Source organism: Nansenia antarctica (genome assembly GCF_963989245.1).
Source record: "Nansenia antarctica genome assembly, chromosome: 11".
Lineage (NCBI taxonomy): Eukaryota > Metazoa > Chordata > Actinopteri > Argentiniformes > Microstomatidae > Nansenia > Nansenia antarctica.
In genome coordinates, this window is record NC_137681.1 from 17,338,861 (window position 1) to 17,359,064 (window position 20,204).

General features: G+C 44.8%; 1 protein-coding gene across 1 annotated transcript; it reads left to right on the top strand.

Annotated features, from left to right (window-relative positions):
- Positions 1-751: 751 nt before the first annotated feature.
- On the top strand, positions 752-13,720 carry LOC308167920 (uncharacterized protein; the record flags this gene model as incomplete). The annotated part of the gene is made up of 3 exons (XM_080542397.1): positions 752-2,875; positions 10,203-12,278; positions 13,673-13,720. Exons 1-3 carry the CDS (start codon positions 800-802, stop codon positions 13,718-13,720), a joined length of 4,200 nt encoding a protein of 1,399 aa, XP_080398523.1. The 5' UTR covers positions 752-799.
- Positions 13,721-20,204: the final 6,484 nt, after the last annotated feature.

Genomic DNA, 20,204 nt, shown 5'->3' on the forward strand with positions numbered 1-20,204 from the left:
GAGGGACATATTACAATCATAACAGACATGGTATCACAGACCAACACGACCATCTCATCTATCCTCACTTACAAATGAATTGCACTTTATTTCTCTTTATCTCTTTGATTACTTACCTGTACTGTCTTCATTACCTATCACCACTGTTATTATTATTATTATTATTTATTGTTGTTTATTTATATCCTTCGTCCTGGGATGCACCACTTGGGATTTTGTGGGGGGGGGGGGGGGGGGGGGGGTTGGGACATGTTTGTGTTTTGTGTAAAAACAAACCAAAACTGAAAAGTATTATTTTTGTATATCTGTAACATCTCAATAAAAAGAAAGTAAAAAAATTATTTTAAAAAATAAAATAGAAACCATTAGACAAGGCGTTTTCAAGGCAAGCTCTTCTGTGTCAGGCAATTTAGAATGTTGAAGTTTTTCCAATTGTCCCATTGTGATGCAATAAGAAACTATTACAACATTTGCAACATTTGACAGTGCTACAAAAACACTGTGTGCATTGGCCATTGAGATAATATAGAGATATTGAGATATCGAAAGTACTGGGATTCATCTTAATTATGTATTTTCCAGTTTTGGATATACTGCCAATGCTGAGGTAGGTGTGGGATGCATTAAATGCTAATCAAATGTTGGTGGAACAACAGTCACAGTCACTTTCTGTAAGATTTCCCAAACATCAATACCTATGTTGTGTGTGCGTGTGCGTGCATATGTGCATGTGTGTTTATGTAACAGGGAGACTGAGGACCTGGACCTGAACATCCAGTGTGAGGCCTTTGAGGATTCCATGGCCGAGGATGCGGAGGAGATGGAGAGGGTGTACGGAGGCATCGACATGAGCAGTCACCAGGAGGTCTTCACCTCCCTCCTCACCAAAGTGAGCAGCTCCCCAGCCTCTGTCCAGCTGCTGTCCATCCTGCAGGCTCTGCTGCTGGTGGCTCCAGGACGGGGAGACGTGTGGCTGACCCTGGAGGCCCTGGCTGTCCGTGCCACTCTGCTGGCCCACGACTCACAAATGGACTCCGCTGAACGTTTGATGGAGCGCCTGCTCTCTTCCAAGAGACAACAGATCTCAGCCAGTCCCAAGACCAAGACCACCAACAGGGCAATCCAGACAGACTTGCTCGGCAGCACAACCAACCAATCAGACATGGCTTCCGTAACTCCCCCTCCTCCCCCTCCTCCCCCTCCACTTCCTGCTGCTACCCCAAACCCTCCTCCTCCCCCACCCCCACCCCTGCCAGGCACCACTTATGGTGCACCCCCACCACCTCCTCCTTTACCTGGGATGCCACCTCCTCCTCCACCACCTCTACCAGGGATGGGGCAGGGAGGTCCACCTCCTCCCCCTCCCCTGCCTGGTATGGGCCCCCCACCTCCCCCTCCCCTGCCTGGTATGGGCCCCCCACCTCCCCCTCCCCTGCCTGGTATGGGCCCCCCTCCCCCACCACCCCCTCCCCCAGGTATTGGAGGAGGTATTATTGTGCCCCAGAACGCTCCTCTCCCCAAGGCCAGCCGCTGTCCCACACTGCGCATGAAGAAGCTCAACTGGCAGAAGCTGCCCTCCAGAGTGGTGTCTGAAAGCCAATCCATGTGGTCGTCAGTGCAGTCTGATTCCCTGGAACCTGACTACTCCAGCATTGAGGAGCTCTTCTGTCTGCCAGTGACTGACTCAAAGGCCAAAAGTACCAACACTACGGTCAAACGAGAGCCCAAAGAGATATCCTTCATTGATGCCAAGAAAAATCTAGATTTGAACATATTCTTGAAGCAGTTCAGATGCTCACATAAAGACTTTGTAGCTATGATCCAAAATGGGGACCGTTCCAAGTTTGACGTCGAGGTGCTGAAACAGATGCAGACGTTACTGCCGGAGAAACATGAGATTGAGAACCTCAAGTCATACCAAGGGGAGATAGAGAAGCTGGCCGGTGTGGATCGGTTCTACCTCGAGCTCCTATCAGTTTCATGCTACACCATGAGGATCGAGTGCATGCTTCTCTGTGAGGAGACCCCTTCTGTGTTAAAGATGCTGCAACCCAAAGCTGAGCTGCTGGACGCAGCCTGTGAGAGTTTGAAGGAGAGCACCCGCCTTCCAAGTTTCTGCAAGCTCATACTTGACATTGGAAACTTCCTCAACTATGGGAGTCACATAGGCAATGCAGATGGCTTCAAGATCAGCACCTTGCTGAAGCTCACAGATACCAAAGCCAACAAGTCCCGTATCACATTGCTCCATCACATCCTGGAGGAGGCGGAGAAAACCCATGCTGACTTGCTGAACCTTCCGGATGATCTAGAGATCTGTGAAAAGGCTGCTAGAATAAATGTGGATTCTATTCAGGCAGAGTCGAGCTCACTGGTCAAACGGTTGAAGGGTTCTGAGAAAAAAGTGTCCTCTTCTTCTCAGGAGGATATCAAGCAGCAGTATCTCACTGCTATGAAGGGGAACCTGGAGGCCTGTGAGAAGCTGCAGGAGCTCTTTGCCTCCATCAAAAAGAAGAAGGAAGAGCTAGCAGAGTATCTGTGTGAGGACACGTCCCGCCTCTCACTAGAGGAGCTGTTCAACACCATCAAGACCTTCAGAGGACTCTTCCTTAAAGCAATCAAGGAAAACCAGACCTGGAGAGAGCAGGCCATCAAGGCAGAGAAGAGGAAGAAACAGCAAGAGGAGGATGACGCCAAGAGACCGAGGGGGGAGAACGGAAAAATAATTCGTAAAGCCCCCCCAGTCCAGGAGGAGGGCTGCATCATGTTGGACCACCTGTTGGCTATGATGAAGGGCAATGCACTAAGGAAGACCACCAGGGCCCAGGCAGACAGGGGCAGCCTGCCCTCTAATGACAAGAAAAGGGATAGCACCCAGCCTGAACATGCCAAGCTTGAGCGATCATCAGCCGTAGATACCCAATATGGCATAGAAGTGGACAAGGTGGCATCAACCATTCAGCAAGGATCGCAGGACAGACTGCCACACACAGGGGAGTCCACATCAGGCCTTCCAACAGGACTCAAACTGGATTAATCAGAGACCATCGCCCCCCTCAATCCTGGATTGGATCCCCTGCTCAAGGAGGGATCTTCAGAGAGAGATGAGGGCATCAGTGGCGGCTCCTGCCAAATCTCTCAGGGGGGGCAATTGTTGCGTTGATGGTTAAGGTGACACGTTCAAGGGTAAATTCACCTAAATCAGCGGGCTTAAATAAATTGACTCTCACAGCCAAAAAATAAATAATAAAAATAAAAAAAAGCTCTTTGGTCTTGCCCATTGTGGAGAGGTTGGGGTCTGATTGATTGAGTGTGTGGAGTGTGTCTTTTATAAAGGTAACGAGTTCAAACTGGTGCAGTTAATACAGGTAATGAGTGGAGAATAGGAGGGCTTCTTAAAGAAAAACTAACAGGTCTGTGAGAGCTGGAATTATTACTGGTTGGTAGGTGATCAAATACTTATTTCATACAATAAAATGCAAATTAATTATTTAAAAGTCATACAATGTGATTTTCTGGATTTTTGTTTTAGATTCCGTCTCTCACAGTTGAAGTGTACCTATGATAAAAATTACAGACCTCTACATTCTTTCTAAGTGGGAAAACCTGCAAAATCAGCAGTGTATCAAATACTTGTTCTCCCCACTGTAGTTACCGAAATAAAACACAGATCAAAAGATTTAATGTACGATTCAAGTAGCCGATGTCCTTGACAACTGGTAAATGTGGTGGAGCAGGATTTAGCTTCTCTGAGGAGTTAAGTAGAGAGAGCAGCCTGTGGCTGTGGAAAGGATTGGGCTTAAATTGAGGATACACTAAAACGTGAAACTGACAAGCGCCAAAAAAGCTCCCCTGCCAGTTCCTGCCAACAGAGACTTGTTGAGACCAGCGTGCAGGGGGTTGGCACGGGTTCACACCGAGGCTGGTTGAGGCAGAAATCGAAGGACGTCGTGTGTTTTTATATTCCTCATTCGATTCCATGCATTACAATAAGCCTGTCCACCGATTTTCTACCTCCATGGTTGGAACCACGAGACTAGACACTACATGGTCATGGATGTGCCTAGGGACACAGCAAGCATGACCAGGGAAAGTTGTCTCCACAGGACCTGAAGCACAAAGCACCAATTCAGTTCAAGAAAAGAGAAAGAGTAGAGAAATGTATGCTTGTTACACAGAAAGTGTTAAAAAATAAAACTGACGTCATAATCTGCCCTCTAGGGCCAGCATCAGGTGCAGATCAAGCGTCAAGGGGGTTACTATCGTTGAACAGAGAATAGTGGCTTTAAGATGGCACAGACAAGGCTCGTCTGAAAGTAAAACATCAAAATATCGAGGGCATTAGTTATAAGTTACCCCTAATGGGCCAGCATCAGGTGCAAATGAAAAGTAACATTATTTTAAAAAAAATATTGACATACGGTCACTGAGTACTGCAGAGTACTATTTTTGTTGCTTTAATAAAGGCTGGCAGTCTTTAATTTAACTGTTGTTGGTGTGGACTATATACTGGGGAGGTATTTGAATGAATGAATGGTCTTTATTGTCATTGCTACAGTACAGGTACCAAACAACGAAATTTAGGAGGGGTGGCTCCCCTGGTGTTAGGAAGAAAAAATATATATATATATATATAATATTCAGGGGTCAAAAAATGTATACAAATATCGGATCGGTATCGGTATCGCCGATACCCGAAGCCCAGGTATCGGTATCGGTATCGGTAGTGAAAAAGTGGGATCGGGACATCCCTAGCTAAAATGTTGTCAGCGTTCATGGACCAAATTGGATGTGTCGATCCATGGCGCTTCCAATTTCCTCACGATAAAAAATTCTCGTTTTTTTCACACGTCCACCATTCGTATAGCAGAATTGATTACTTCTTTATAGACAGAACACTACTTCCCTTTGTCAAAAACGTAGAATATTCAACCATAATTGAATCTGACCATGCCCCAGTACTATTGGATCTGTCCTTCCCACTTAACTACTCTGACCGCGCTCCATGGAGACTTGATACCACACTACTAACAGATAAAGAATTCTGCCAAATGATTTCAACTGCCATAGACAATTTCTTGGAAACCAATAGGGACGACACTGTTTCTCCCTCCCTGCTCTGGCAGACCCTTAAAGTAGTAATAAGGGGGGACATTATTGCATACACATCTAGGCTGAACAAAGCTAGGAGGCAAGAACAGGAGCAACTTCTCAACTCAATGATTGACATAGATCATCAATACTCTGACTCTCCCACCCCGGAGCTTTACAAAAATAAGCTGAATCTCAAAGCCAAATACGAGTTATTAACATCCGATAAGACAGAACGTATGCTGCTGAAATCACGAGGCTTTGTTTATGAGCATGGGGAAAAGGCTGGTAGAATGTTAGCGCATCAATTAAAATGTAAATCCTCTGACCAACAGATTCCACAAATTAAAAGAGAAAATGGGGAGCTTACAACTGACCCCCTCGAAATCAATGAGACTTTTAGGGCATTTTATTCCAAATTGTACACTTCTGAGGCACCCAATGATGATACCAATATGCAACATTTCTTCACAAATTTAAATGCCCCTGTTATCAACCCTGTTCATAAAGCAGAACTTGAACTACCCTTCCAAGACACCGACATTTATAATGCAATCACAGCTATGCAAAGTAGTAAGGCCCCGGGCCCTGATGGATACCCCATCGAATTCTACAAAAAATTCTCAACCAAATTAACTCCGCTCATCTTAGAAATGTTCAATGACTCAATGGATAATGAGGCCCTGCCACAGACGCTAACAGAGGCATTCATAACCCTTTTACCGAAACCAGGGAAAGACAGAACGGAGTGTGGTTCACATCGCCCCATCTCGCTGCTCAACAGCGATGTCAAGATATTAGCTAAAGCACTCGCCCGGCGTCTAGAGTCCGTCACAGACGAGGTGATCTCCCCTGATCAAACTGGCTTCATGCTGGGCCGCCACTCATTCTCTAACATCCGAAACCTTCTAAATGTCGTACATTCTCCTACGTCCGAGGAGGTACCTGAGGTGGTTCTCTCCCTGGATGCGGAGAAGGCTTTTGACAGAGTGGAGTGGGCGTACTTATTTGAATGTCTGAAAGCTTTTGGCTTTGGACCCACTTTTATTGCATGGATCAGACTACTATACTCATCTCCTAAGGCAGGGGTCGGCAATTAGGTTTGGCCTCGGGCCAATTTTTTTTTGAGCCACTAGATGGCGGGCCCGAACATAATCAAAGGCTAATTTAAGTAATTGATTGTTTTAAAATGTGACACGTTCTAATGCTTTGACTTTTCTTTCGACTGTACACATCGCTAGTCAACTAACACAGCTTGTTTTGTGAACCTGCTAACAATGTAAAGTAGTGTTCTAGTTAACTAGGTAGTTGTCCAATCCATTATGTTGCAGTATTTTGGCTTGATTAGCGAGTTTGTGTTGTGATTCTCAACAACGTTGAAACGTAGTTTCACACTTTTCCATATTTTTGAATAATAAATGTGTGGACTGACGATGTAGCGTAGCCTAACTTATTCTAATAATTATGTAACAGTTTCATTCTGATAATTATTCCCCCCTCCTCCCAGACAAGGTCACATTATTATTATTGGATTGGTTGTTTGCGTGCCGGGTGAAGTTAGCCAAACATTTAACCTGCTAGCAAGAGAAACATAATGTCACTCTCCAAAGGTCTAAAGAGGAAAGTTGACGGTGGAAACAGGGCATTTAAAGAGGAATGGACAGCGAACTATACGTTCATCCTACCTGGTTTCATCAATGCAAAGCCGTTGTGAGAGACATTTTCCGTGCTCACAATGTTCCCTTTCTATACGCGAGTCGTCCTTTTCGTCAATGAATGCGATAAAGACGCACGAGAGGAATCGATGGATGCATAAAAACCTTGAGAACTGCCTGTGGATTAAAGTGACGTCAATATCACCAGATATCAAGCAAATACTGACCGATGAGAGATGCTTTTTGTTTGCGCCGATTTTGTTTTCAATGTTTTTCAGAAAATTAAACAGAATTTGCGTTGTTACTGTTCATATGTGTGTTGCAGTCACATATACGTAAACATTACGTTTGAATGGCTTACTGAGCTCGTGTTATTTTGTTCAAACCACACACGGTATGTCGGCTATTTCAGCACCGTGACGCGTTGTCCACCTGCTTATGATTCACTCTGAGGGGTTCAGCGTCAGTGCGCTTCGGTGCACCTTGCTGCCTGATTGTCTGTCCCTGTGTCATTCACTCTCAACATGGATAAAAGTACAATAAGCATTATTCAGGTGGAGTTCGATTCTCTATTCGGACATTATAGGCGCTATATGTGGGACTGTCGGTCCGATATTATTATAAAAAAATAAAAAAAATAAAAAATAAAAAGTGGATTCTCAAAATAATCTGCTGGGCCAAATATTATTGGTGACGGGCCAGCAATGGCCCACGGGCCGCCTATTGCCGACCCCTGTCCTAAGGCATCGGTAGTTACGAACGGGAAACGCTCCACATTTTTCTCATTGTCGAGAGGGACACGCCAGGGGTGCCCGCTGAGCCCACTCCTATTCTCATTCGCCATCGAACCTCTGTCTATCATGTTAAAATCTTCTCCAATAATAAATGGAATTTCTAGATGGGGGAAGGAACACAAGGTGGCGCTATATGCCGACGACTTACTGTTGTATGTATCTGAACCGGTGCAATGCATTTCCCATATAGTTCAGATGCTGCATAGATTTGGTAGCTTTTCGGGATACAAGATCAACCTCACTAAGAGCGAATGTTTTCCAGTGAACAACCTAGATCTCGCAATCCCACAATGTGACTTGCCCTTCCATTTGTCTAAATCTGGCTTCAAATATTTGGGAATTAATATTACACGGTCCTTCTCTAAACTACATGAAAAAAACTTCACGCCCCTTGTTAATAAATTAAAAGATGATTTACAGAAATGGAGGTCCATTAATTTATCACTGGCAGGGAAGATCAACTGTATTAAGCATTAAGATGAACGTTCTACCCCGATTCCTCTACCTTTTCCAATGTCTCCCTATATTCCTCCCAAAGTCCTTCTTCTCGTCCATAGATAAGTCCATATCATCTTTCATTTGGGGGGGGTAAAGTCCCTAGAATACAGAAAAGACTTCTACAGCGACATCGGTCCCAGGGCGGACTGGGCCTACCAAATTTGCTTTATTATCACTGGGCTGCCAATATTCAGAAAATCATATACTGGGTCCATTCACCACAGCCGTCTTGGTGCGAAATAGAAAATGAGTCATGTCTTTCAACATCCCTCTCCGCCTTGATTACCTCCAAACTCCCTCTATCTGCCCCACACTACACCTCTAACCCTGTTGTTGTTAATACATTACGAATATGGTCACAATTTCGACGCCACTTTGGTTTAAAAGATTTCTCCAACCTAGCCCCTATCTGCAATAACCACCTTTTTGTCCCCGCCAGAATAGACAATGCTTTCGCCTTATGGAAAAGACTCTGTCTCTCCAAATTTAAAGATCTCTATACTGAGGGCGTCTTCTCGACCTTTAATCACCTCTCTCAAAAATTCAACCTTCCCCGCTCAAGTTATTTTCGATACCTCCAGGTCCGACATTTCATTAAAAGTTTGGATCCAAACTTCCCAAATGCACCACAACCTTCTGCTATAGATGATATCCTCCAAATTCCTCCCAATCTAAAAGGCCTAATATCAAGTATTTACTCTAGCATATCATCCCTCGGAGACACTTCCCTCCACAAAATTAAAGAGAAATGGCAGGAGGAGCTAGGGGACGTAATACCCGATGACTCCTGGACTGAGGCTCTGACGAGAGTTAACGGGAGCACATCATGTGCTAGACTAGGCGTAATCCAATTTAAGGTCTTGCACCGAATTCACCTTTCCAAATCTAGGCTAGCCAGAATCTATCCTGACGTGGATGAGAATTGTAGCAGATGTCATAACGCTCCGGCAACGCTAACACACATGTTTTGGTCATGTCCCTTATTATTTGATTATTGGTCAGCAGTTTTCAGGACCCTCTCACAGGCACTAGATCTGAACCTGCAACCTAACGCCTACTCAGCTATCTTTGGCATAGCGCCAACTGACCAACAGATTATTAACAAGCATAAAGACATTGTGGCATTTGCCACTCTACTTGCTCGACGGAGGATTTTGCTTTGTTGGACATCCCCCAAACCACCGAATTCCTCCTTATGGTTGACTGACCTTATGCTTCACTTGAAACTTGAAAAGATTAAATATACACTTAGGGGGTCCAAAGACCGCTTTTATTTCACCTGGAACCCAATAATATCCTATTTCAACAAACTAAAAACCCTCCCTGACAATGCAAGTGCGCTGGATGCTGAGTGATGACATATGTTGTGAATCTATTTATCAGGATAAACCCCTAGAGATACATCATCTCGTTCTAGAGAGGGACATATTACAATCATAACAGACATGGTATCACAGACCAACACGACCATCTCATCTATCCTCACTTACAAATGAATTGCACTTTATTTCTCTTTATCTCTTTGATTACTTACCTGTACTGTCTTCATTACCTATCACCACTGTTATTATTATTATTATTATTTATTGTTGTTTATTTATATCCTTCGTCCTGGGATGCACCACTTGGGATTTTGTGGGGGGGGGGGGGGGGGGTTGGGACATGTTTGTGTTTTGTGTAAAAACAAACCAAAACTGAAAAGTATTATTTTTGTATATCTGTAACATCTCAATAAAAAGAAAGTAAAAAAAATATTTAAAAAAATAAAATAGAAACCATTAGACAAGGCGTTTTCAAGGCAAGCTCTTCTGTGTCAGGCAATTTAGAATGTTGAAGTTTTTCCAATTGTCCCATTGTGATGCAATAAGAAACTATTACAACATTTGCAACATTTGACAGTGCTACAAAAACACTGTGTGCATTGGCCATTGAGATAATATAGAGATATTGAGATATTGAAAGTACTGGGATTCATCTTAATTATGTATTTTCCAGTTTTGGATATACTGCCAATGCTGAGGTAGGTGTGGGATGCATTAAATGCTAATCAAATGTTGGTGGAACAACAGTCACAGTCACTTTCTGTAAGATTTCCCAAACATCAATACCTATGTTGTGTGTGCGTGTGCGTGCATATGTGCATGTGTGTTTATGTAACAGGGAGACTGAGGACCTGGACCTGAACATCCAGTGTGAGGCCTTTGAGGATTCCATGGCCGAGGATGCGGAGGAGATGGAGAGGGTGTACGGAGGCATCGACATGAGCAGTCACCAGGAGGTCTTCACCTCCCTCCTCACCAAAGTGAGCAGCTCCCCAGCCTCTGTCCAGCTGCTGTCCATCCTGCAGGCTCTGCTGCTGGTGGCTCCAGGACGGGGAGACGTGTGGCTGACCCTGGAGGCCCTGGCTGTCCGTGCCACTCTGCTGGCCCACGACTCACAAATGGACTCCGCTGAACGTTTGATGGAGCGCCTGCTCTCTTCCAAGAGACAACAGATCTCAGCCAGTCCCAAGACCAAGACCACCAACAGGGCAATCCAGACAGACTTGCTCGGCAGCACAACCAACCAATCAGACATGGCTTCCGTAACTCCCCCTCCTCCCCCTCCTCCCCCTCCACTTCCTGCTGCTACCCCAAACCCTCCTCCTCCCCCACCCCCACCCCTGCCAGGCACCACTTATGGTGCACCCCCACCACCTCCTCCTTTACCTGGGATGCCACCTCCTCCTCCACCACCTCTACCAGGGATGGGGCAGGGAGGTCCACCTCCTCCCCCTCCCCTGCCTGGTATGGGCCCCCCACCTCCCCCTCCCCTGCCTGGTATGGGCCCCCCACCTCCCCCTCCCCTGCCTGGTATGGGCCCCCCTCCCCCACCACCCCCTCCCCCAGGTATTGGAGGAGGTATTATTGTGCCCCAGAACGCTCCTCTCCCCAAGGCCAGCCGCTGTCCCACACTGCGCATGAAGAAGCTCAACTGGCAGAAGCTGCCCTCCAGAGTGGTGTCTGAAAGCCAATCCATGTGGTCGTCAGTGCAGTCTGATTCCCTGGAACCTGACTACTCCAGCATTGAGGAGCTCTTCTGTCTGCCAGTGACTGACTCAAAGGCCAAAAGTACCAACACTACGGTCAAACGAGAGCCCAAAGAGATATCCTTCATTGATGCCAAGAAAAATCTAGATTTGAACATATTCTTGAAGCAGTTCAGATGCTCACATAAAGACTTTGTAGCTATGATCCAAAATGGGGACCGTTCCAAGTTTGACGTCGAGGTGCTGAAACAGATGCAGACGTTACTGCCGGAGAAACATGAGATTGAGAACCTCAAGTCATACCAAGGGGAGATAGAGAAGCTGGCCGGTGTGGATCGGTTCTACCTCGAGCTCCTATCAGTTTCATGCTACACCATGAGGATCGAGTGCATGCTTCTCTGTGAGGAGACCCCTTCTGTGTTAAAGATGCTGCAACCCAAAGCTGAGCTGCTGGACGCAGCCTGTGAGAGTTTGAAGGAGAGCACCCGCCTTCCAAGTTTCTGCAAGCTCATACTTGACATTGGAAACTTCCTCAACTATGGGAGTCACATAGGCAATGCAGATGGCTTCAAGATCAGCACCTTGCTGAAGCTCACAGATACCAAAGCCAACAAGTCCCGTATCACATTGCTCCATCACATCCTGGAGGAGGCGGAGAAAACCCATGCTGACTTGCTGAACCTTCCGGATGATCTAGAGATCTGTGAAAAGGCTGCTAGAATAAATGTGGATTCTATTCAGGCAGAGTCGAGCTCACTGGTCAAACGGTTGAAGGGTTCTGAGAAAAAAGTGTCCTCTTCTTCTCAGGAGGATATCAAGCAGCAGTATCTCACTGCTATGAAGGGGAACCTGGAGGCCTGTGAGAAGCTGCAGGAGCTCTTTGCCTCCATCAAAAAGAAGAAGGAAGAGCTAGCAGAGTATCTGTGTGAGGACACGTCCCGCCTCTCACTAGAGGAGCTGTTCAACACCATCAAGACCTTCAGAGGACTCTTCCTTAAAGCAATCAAGGAAAACCAGACCTGGAGAGAGCAGGCCATCAAGGCAGAGAAGAGGAAGAAACAGCAAGAGGAGGATGACGCCAAGAGACCGAGGGGGGAGAACGGAAAAATAATTCGTAAAGCCCCCCCAGTCCAGGAGGAGGGCTGCATCATGTTGGACCACCTGTTGGCTATGATGAAGGGCAATGCACTAAGGAAGACCACCAGGGCCCAGGCAGACAGGGGCAGCCTGCCCTCTAATGACAAGAAAAGGGATAGCACCCAGCCTGAACATGCCAAGCTTGAGCGATCATCAGCCGTAGATACCCAATATGGCATAGAAGTGGACAAGGTGGCATCAACCATTCAGCAAGGATCGCAGGACAGACTGCCACACACAGGGGAGTCCACATCAGGCCTTCCAACAGGACTCAAACTGGATTAATCAGAGACCATCGCCCCCCTCAATCCTGGATTGGATCCCCTGCTCAAGGAGGGATCTTCAGAGAGAGATGAGGGCATCAGTGGCGGCTCCTGCCAAATCTCTCAGGGGGGGCAATTGTTGCGTTGATGGTTAAGGTGACACGTTCAAGGGTAAATTCACCTAAATCAGCGGGCTTAAATAAATTGACTCTCACAGCCAAAAAATAAATAATAAAAATAAAAAAAAGCTCTTTGGTCTTGCCCATTGTGGAGAGGTTGGGGTCTGATTGATTGAGTGTGTGGAGTGTGTCTTTTATAAAGGTAACGAGTTCAAACTGGTGCAGTTAATACAGGTAATGAGTGGAGAATAGGAGGGCTTCTTAAAGAAAAACTAACAGGTCTGTGAGAGCTGGAATTATTACTGGTTGGTAGGTGATCAAATACTTATTTCATACAATAAAATGCAAATTAATTATTTAAAAGTCATACAATGTGATTTTCTGGATTTTTGTTTTAGATTCCGTCTCTCACAGTTGAAGTGTACCTATGATAAAAATTACAGACCTCTACATTCTTTCTAAGTGGGAAAACCTGCAAAATCAGCAGTGTATCAAATACTTGTTCTCCCCACTGTAGTTACCGAAATAAAACACAGATCAAAAGATTTAATGTACGATTCAAGTAGCCGATGTCCTTGACAACTGGTAAATGTGGTGGAGCAGGATTTAGCTTCTCTGAGGAGTTAAGTAGAGAGAGCAGCCTGTGGCTGTGGAAAGGATTGGGCTTAAATTGAGGATACACTAAAACGTGAAACTGACAAGCGCCAAAAAAGCTCCCCTGCCAGTTCCTGCCAACAGAGACTTGTTGAGACCAGCGTGCAGGGGGTTGGCACGGGTTCACACCGAGGCTGGTTGAGGCAGAAATCGAAGGACGTCGTGTGTTTTTATATTCCTCATTCGATTCCATGCATTACAATAAGCCTGTCCACCGATTTTCTACCTCCATGGTTGGAACCACGAGACTAGACACTACATGGTCATGGATGTGCCTAGGGACACAGCAAGCATGACCAGGGAAAGTTGTCTCCACAGGACCTGAAGCACAAAGCACCAATTCAGTTCAAGAAAAGAGAAAGAGTAGAGAAATGTATGCTTGTTACACAGAAAGTGTTAAAAAATAAAACTGACGTCATAATCTGCCCTCTAGGGCCAGCATCAGGTGCAGATCAAGCGTCAAGGGGGTTACTATCGTTGAACAGAGAATAGTGGCTTTAAGATGGCACAGACAAGGCTCGTCTGAAAGTAAAACATCAAAATATCGAGGGCATTAGTTATAAGTTACCCCTAATGGGCCAGCATCAGGTGCAAATGAAAAGTAACATTATTTTAAAAAAAATATTGACATACGGTCACTGAGTACTGCAGAGTACTATTTTTGTTGCTTTAATAAAGGCTGGCAGTCTTTAATTTAACTGTTGTTGGTGTGGACTATATACTGGGGAGGTATTTGAATGAATGAATGAATGAATGGTCTTTATTGTCATTGCTACAGTACAGGTACCAAACAACGAAATTTAGGAGGGGTGGCTCCCCTGGTGTTAGGAAAAAAAAAAAATATATATATATATAATATTCAGGGGTCAAAAAATGTATACAAATATCGGATCGGTATCGGTATCGCCGATACCCGAAGCCCAGGTATCGGTATCGGTAGTGAAAAAGTGGGATCGGGACATCCCTAGCTAAAATGTTGTCAGCGTTCATGGACCAAATTGGATGTGTCGATCCATGGCGCTTCCAATTTCCTCACGATAAAAAATTCTCGTTTTTTTCACACGTCCACCATTCGTATAGCAGAATTGATTACTTCTTTATAGACAGAACACTACTTCCCTTTGTCAAAAACGTAGAATATTCAACCATAATTGAATCTGACCATGCCCCAGTACTATTGGATCTGTCCTTCCCACTTAACTACTCTGACCGCGCTCCATGGAGACTTGATACCACACTACTAACAGATAAAGAATTCTGCCAAATTATTTCAACTGCCATAGACAATTTCTTGGAAACCAATAGGGACGACACTGTTTCTCCCTCCCTGCTCTGGCAGACCCTTAAAGTAGTAATAAGGGGGGACATTATTGCATACACATCTAGGCTGAACAAAGCTAGGAGGCAAGAACAGGAGCAACTTCTCAACTCAATGATTGACATAGATCATCAATACTCTGACTCTCCCACCCCGGAGCTTTACAAAAATAAGCTGAATCTCAAAGCCAAATACGAGTTATTAACATCCGATAAGACAGAACGTATGCTGCTGAAATCACGAGGCTTTGTTTATGAGCATGGGGAAAAGGCTGGTAGAATGTTAGCGCATCAATTAAAATGTAAATCCTCTGACCAACAGATTCCACAAATTAAAAGAGAAAATGGGGAGCTTACAACTGACCCCCTCGAAATCAATGAGACTTTTAGGGCATTTTATTCCAAATTGTACACTTCTGAGGCACCCAATGATGATACCAATATGCAACATTTCTTCACAAATTTAAATGCCCCTGTTATCAACCCTGTTCATAAAGCAGAACTTGAACTACCCTTCCAAGACACCGACATTTATAATGCAATCACAGCTATGCAAAGTAGTAAGGCCCCGGGCCCTGATGGATACCCCATCGAATTCTACAAAAAATTCTCAACCAAATTAACTCCGCTCATCTTAGAAATGTTCAATGACTCAATGGATAATGAGGCCCTGCCACAGACGCTAACAGAGGCATTCATAACCCTTTTACCGAAACCAGGGAAAGACAGAACGGAGTGTGGTTCACATCGCCCCATCTCGCTGCTCAACAGCGATGTCAAGATATTAGCTAAAGCACTCGCCCGGCGTCTAGAGTCCGTCACAGACGAGGTGATCTCCCCTGATCAAACTGGCTTCATGCTGGGCCGCCACTCATTCTCTAACATCCGAAACCTTCTAAATGTCGTACATTCTCCTACGTCCGAGGAGGTACCTGAGGTGGTTCTCTCCCTGGATGCGGAGAAGGCTTTTGACAGAGTGGAGTGGGCGTACTTATTTGAATGTCTGAAAGCTTTTGGCTTTGGACCCACTTTTATTGCATGGATCAGACTACTATACTCATCTCCTAAGGCAGGGGTCGGCAATTAGGTTTGGCCTCGGGCCAATTTTTTTTTGAGCCACTAGATGGCGGGCCCGAACATAATCAAAGGCTAATTTAAGTAATTGATTGTTTTAAAATGTGACACGTTCTAATGCTTTGACTTTTCTTTCGACTGTACACATCGCTAGTCAACTAACACAGCTTGTTTTGTGAACCTGCTAACAATGTAAAGTAGTGTTCTAGTTAACTAGGTAGCTGTCCAATCCATTATGTTGCAGTATTTTGGCTTGATTAGCGAGTTTGTGTTGTGATTCTCAACAACGTTGAAACGTAGTTTCACACTTTTCCATATTTTTGAATAATAAATGTGTGGACTGACGATGTAGCGTAGCCTAACTTATTCTAATAATTATGTAACAGTTTCATTCTGATAATTATTCCCCCCTCCTCCCAGACAAGGTCACATTATTATTATTGGATTGGTTGTTTGCGTGCCGGGTGAAGTTAGCCAAACATTTAACCTGCTAGCAAGAGAAACATAATGTCACTCTCCAAAGGTCTAAAGAGGAAAGTTGACGGTGGAAACAGGGCATTTAAAGAGGAATGGACAGCGAACTATACGTTCATCCTACCTGGTTTCATCAATGCAAAGCCGTTGTGAGAGACATTTTCCGTGCTCACAATGTTCCCTTTCTATACGCGAGTCGTCCTTTTCGTCAATGAATGCGATAAAGACGCACGAGAGGAATCGATGGATGCATAAAAACCTTGAGAACTGCCTGTGGATTAAAGTGACGTCAATATCACCAGATATCAAGCAAATACTGACCGATGGGAGATGCTTTTTGTTTGCGCCGATTTTGTTTTCAATGTTTTTCAGAAAATTAAACAGAATTTGCGTTGTTACTGTTCATATGTGTGTTGCAGTCACATATACGTAAACATTACGTTTGAATGGCTTACTGAGCTCGTGTTATTTTGTTCAAACCACACACGGTATGTCGGCTATTTCAGCACCGTGACGCGTTGTCCACCTGCTTATGATTCACTCTGAGGGGTTCAGCGTCAGTGCGCTTCGGTGCACCTTGCTGCCTGATTGTCTGTCCCTGTGTCATTCACTCTCAACATGGATAAAAGTACAATAAGCATTATTCAGGTGGAGTTCGATTCTCTATTCGGACATTATAGGCGCTATATGTGGGACTGTCGGTCCGATATTATTATAAAAAAATAAAAAAAATAAAAAATAAAAAGTGGATTCTCAAAATAATCTGCTAGGCCAAATATTATTGGTGACGGGCCAGCAATGGCCCACGGGCCGCCTATTGCCGACCCCTGTCCTAAGGCATCGGTAGTTACGAACGGGAAACGCTCCACATTTTTCTCATTGTCGAGAGGGACACGCCAGGGGTGCCCGCTGAGCCCACTCCTATTCTCATTCGCCATCGAACCTCTGTCTATCATGTTAAAATCTTCTCCAATAATAAATGGAATTTCTAGATGGGGGAAGGAACACAAGGTGGCGCTATATGCCGACGACTTACTGTTGTATGTATCTGAACCGGTGCAATGCATTTCCCATATAGTTCAGATGCTGCATAGATTTGGTAGCTTTTCGGGATACAAGATCAACCTCACTAAGAGCGAATGTTTTCCAGTGAACAACCTAGATCTCGCAATCCCACAATGTGACTTGCCCTTCCATTTGTCTAAATCTGGCTTCAAATATTTGGGAATTAATATTACACGGTCCTTCTCTAAACTACATGAAAAAAACTTCACGCCCCTTGTTAATAAATTAAAAGATGATTTACAGAAATGGAGGTCCATTAATTTATCACTGGCAGGGAAGATCAACTGTATTAAGCATTAAGATGAACGTTCTACCCCGATTCCTCTACCTTTTCCAATGTCTCCCTATATTCCTCCCAAAGTCCTTCTTCTCGTCCATAGATAAGTCCATATCATCTTTCATTTGGGGGGGGTAAAGTCCCTAGAATACAGAAAAGACTTCTACAGCGACATCGGTCCCAGGGCGGACTGGGCCTACCAAATTTGCTTTATTATCACTGGGCTGCCAATATTCAGAAAATCATATACTGGGTCCATTCACCACAGCCGTCTTGGTGCGAAATAGAAAATGAGTCATGTCTTTCAACATCCCTCTCCGCCTTGATTACCTCCAAACTCCCTCTATCTGCCCCACACTACACCTCTAACCCTGTTGTTGTTAATACATTACGAATATGGTCACAATTTCGACGCCACTTTGGTTTAAAAGATTTCTCCAACCTAGCCCCTATCTGCAATAACCACCTTTTTGTCCCCGCCAGAATAGACAATGCTTTCGCCTTATGGAAAAGACTCGGTCTCTCCAAATTTAAAGATCTCTATACTGAGGGCGTCTTCTCGACCTTTAATCACCTCTCTCAAAAATTCAACCTTCCCCGCTCAAGTTATTTTCGATACCTCCAGGTCCGACATTTCATTAAAAGTTTGGATCCAAACTTCCCAAATGCACCACAACCTTCTGCTATAGATGATATCCTCCAAATTCCTCCCAATCTAAAAGGCCTAATATCAAGTATTTACTCTAGCATATCATCCCTCGGAGACACTTCCCTCCACAAAATTAAAGAGAAATGGCAGGAGGAGCTAGGGGACGTAATACCCGATGACTCCTGGACTGAGGCTCTGACGAGAGTTAACGGGAGCACATCATGTGCTAGACTAGGCGTAATCCAATTTAAGGTCTTGCACCGAATTCACCTTTCCAAATCTAGGCTAGCCAGAATCTATCCTGACGTGGATGAGAATTGTAGCAGATGTCATAACGCTCCGGCAACGCTAACACACATGTTTTGGTCATGTCCCTTATTATTTGATTATTGGTCAGCAGTTTTCAGGACCCTCTCACAGGCACTAGATCTGAACCTGCAACCTAACGCCTACTCAGCTATCTTTGGCATAGCGCCAACTGACCAACAGATTATTAACAAGCATAAAGACATTGTGGCATTTGCCACTCTACTTGCTCGACGGAGGATTTTGCTTTGTTGGACATCCCCCAAACCACCGAATTCCTCCTTATGGTTGACTGACCTTATGCTTCACTTGAAACTTGAAAAGATTAAATATACACTTAGGGGGTCCAAAGACCGCTTTTATTTCACCTGGAACCCAATAATATCCTATTTCAACAAACTAAAAACCCTCCCTGACAATGCAAGTGCGCTGGATGCTGAGTGATGACATATGTTGTGAATCTATTTATCAGGATAAACCCCTAGAGATACATCATCTCGTTCTAGAGAGGGACATATTACAATCATAACAGACATGGTATCACAGACCAACACGACCATCTCATCTATCCTCACTTACAAATGAATTGCACTTTATTTCTCTTTATCTCTTTGATTACTTACCTGTACTGTCTTCATTACCTATCACCACTGTTATTATTATTATTATTATTTATTGTTGTTTATTTATATCCTTCGTCCTGGGATGCACCACTTGGGATTTTGTGGGGGGGGGGGGGGGGGGGTTGGGACATGTTTGTGTTTTGTGTAAAAACAAACCAAAACTGAAAAGTATTATTTTTGTATATCTGTAACATCTCAATAAAAAGAAAGTAAAAAAAATATTTAAAAAAATAAAATAGAAACCATTAGACAAGGCGTTTTCAAGGCAAGCTCTTCTGTGTCAGGCAATTTAGAATGTTGAAGTTTTTCCAATTGTCCCATTGTGATGCAATAAGAAACTATTACAACATTTGCAACATTTGACAGTGCTACAAAAACACTGTGTGCATTGGCCATTGAGATAATATAGAGATATTGAGATATTGAAAGTACTGGGATTCATCTTAATTATGTATTTTCCAGTTTTGGATATACTGCCAATGCTGAGGTAGGTGTGGGATGCATTAAATGCTAATCAAATGTTGGTGGAACAACAGTCACAGTCACTTTCTGTAAGATTTCCCAAACATCAATACCTATGTTGTGTGTGCGTGTGCGTGCATATGTGCATGTGTGTTTATGTAACAGGGAGACTGAGGACCTGGACCTGAACATCCAGTGTGAGGCCTTTGAGGATTCCATGGCCGAGGATGCGGAGGAGATGGAGAGGGTGTACGGAGGCATCGACATGAGCAGTCACCAGGAGGTCTTCACCTCCCTCCTCACCAAAGTGAGCAGCTCCCCAGCCTCTGTCCAGCTGCTGTCCATCCTGCAGGCTCTGCTGCTGGTGGCTCCAGGACGGGGAGACGTGTGGCTGACCCTGGAGGCCCTGGCTGTCCGTGCCACTCTGCTGGCCCACGACTCACAAATGGACTCCGCTGAACGTTTGATGGAGCGCCTGCTCTCTTCCAAGAGACAACAGATCTCAGCCAGTCCCAAGACCAAGACCACCAACAGGGCAATCCAGACAGACTTGCTCGGCAGCACAACCAACCAATCAGACATGGCTTCCGTAACTCCCCCTCCTCCCCCTCCTCCCCCTCCACTTCCTGCTGCTACCCCAAACCCTCCTCCTCCCCCACCCCCACCCCTGCCAGGCACCACTTATGGTGCACCCCCACCACCTCCTCCTTTACCTGGG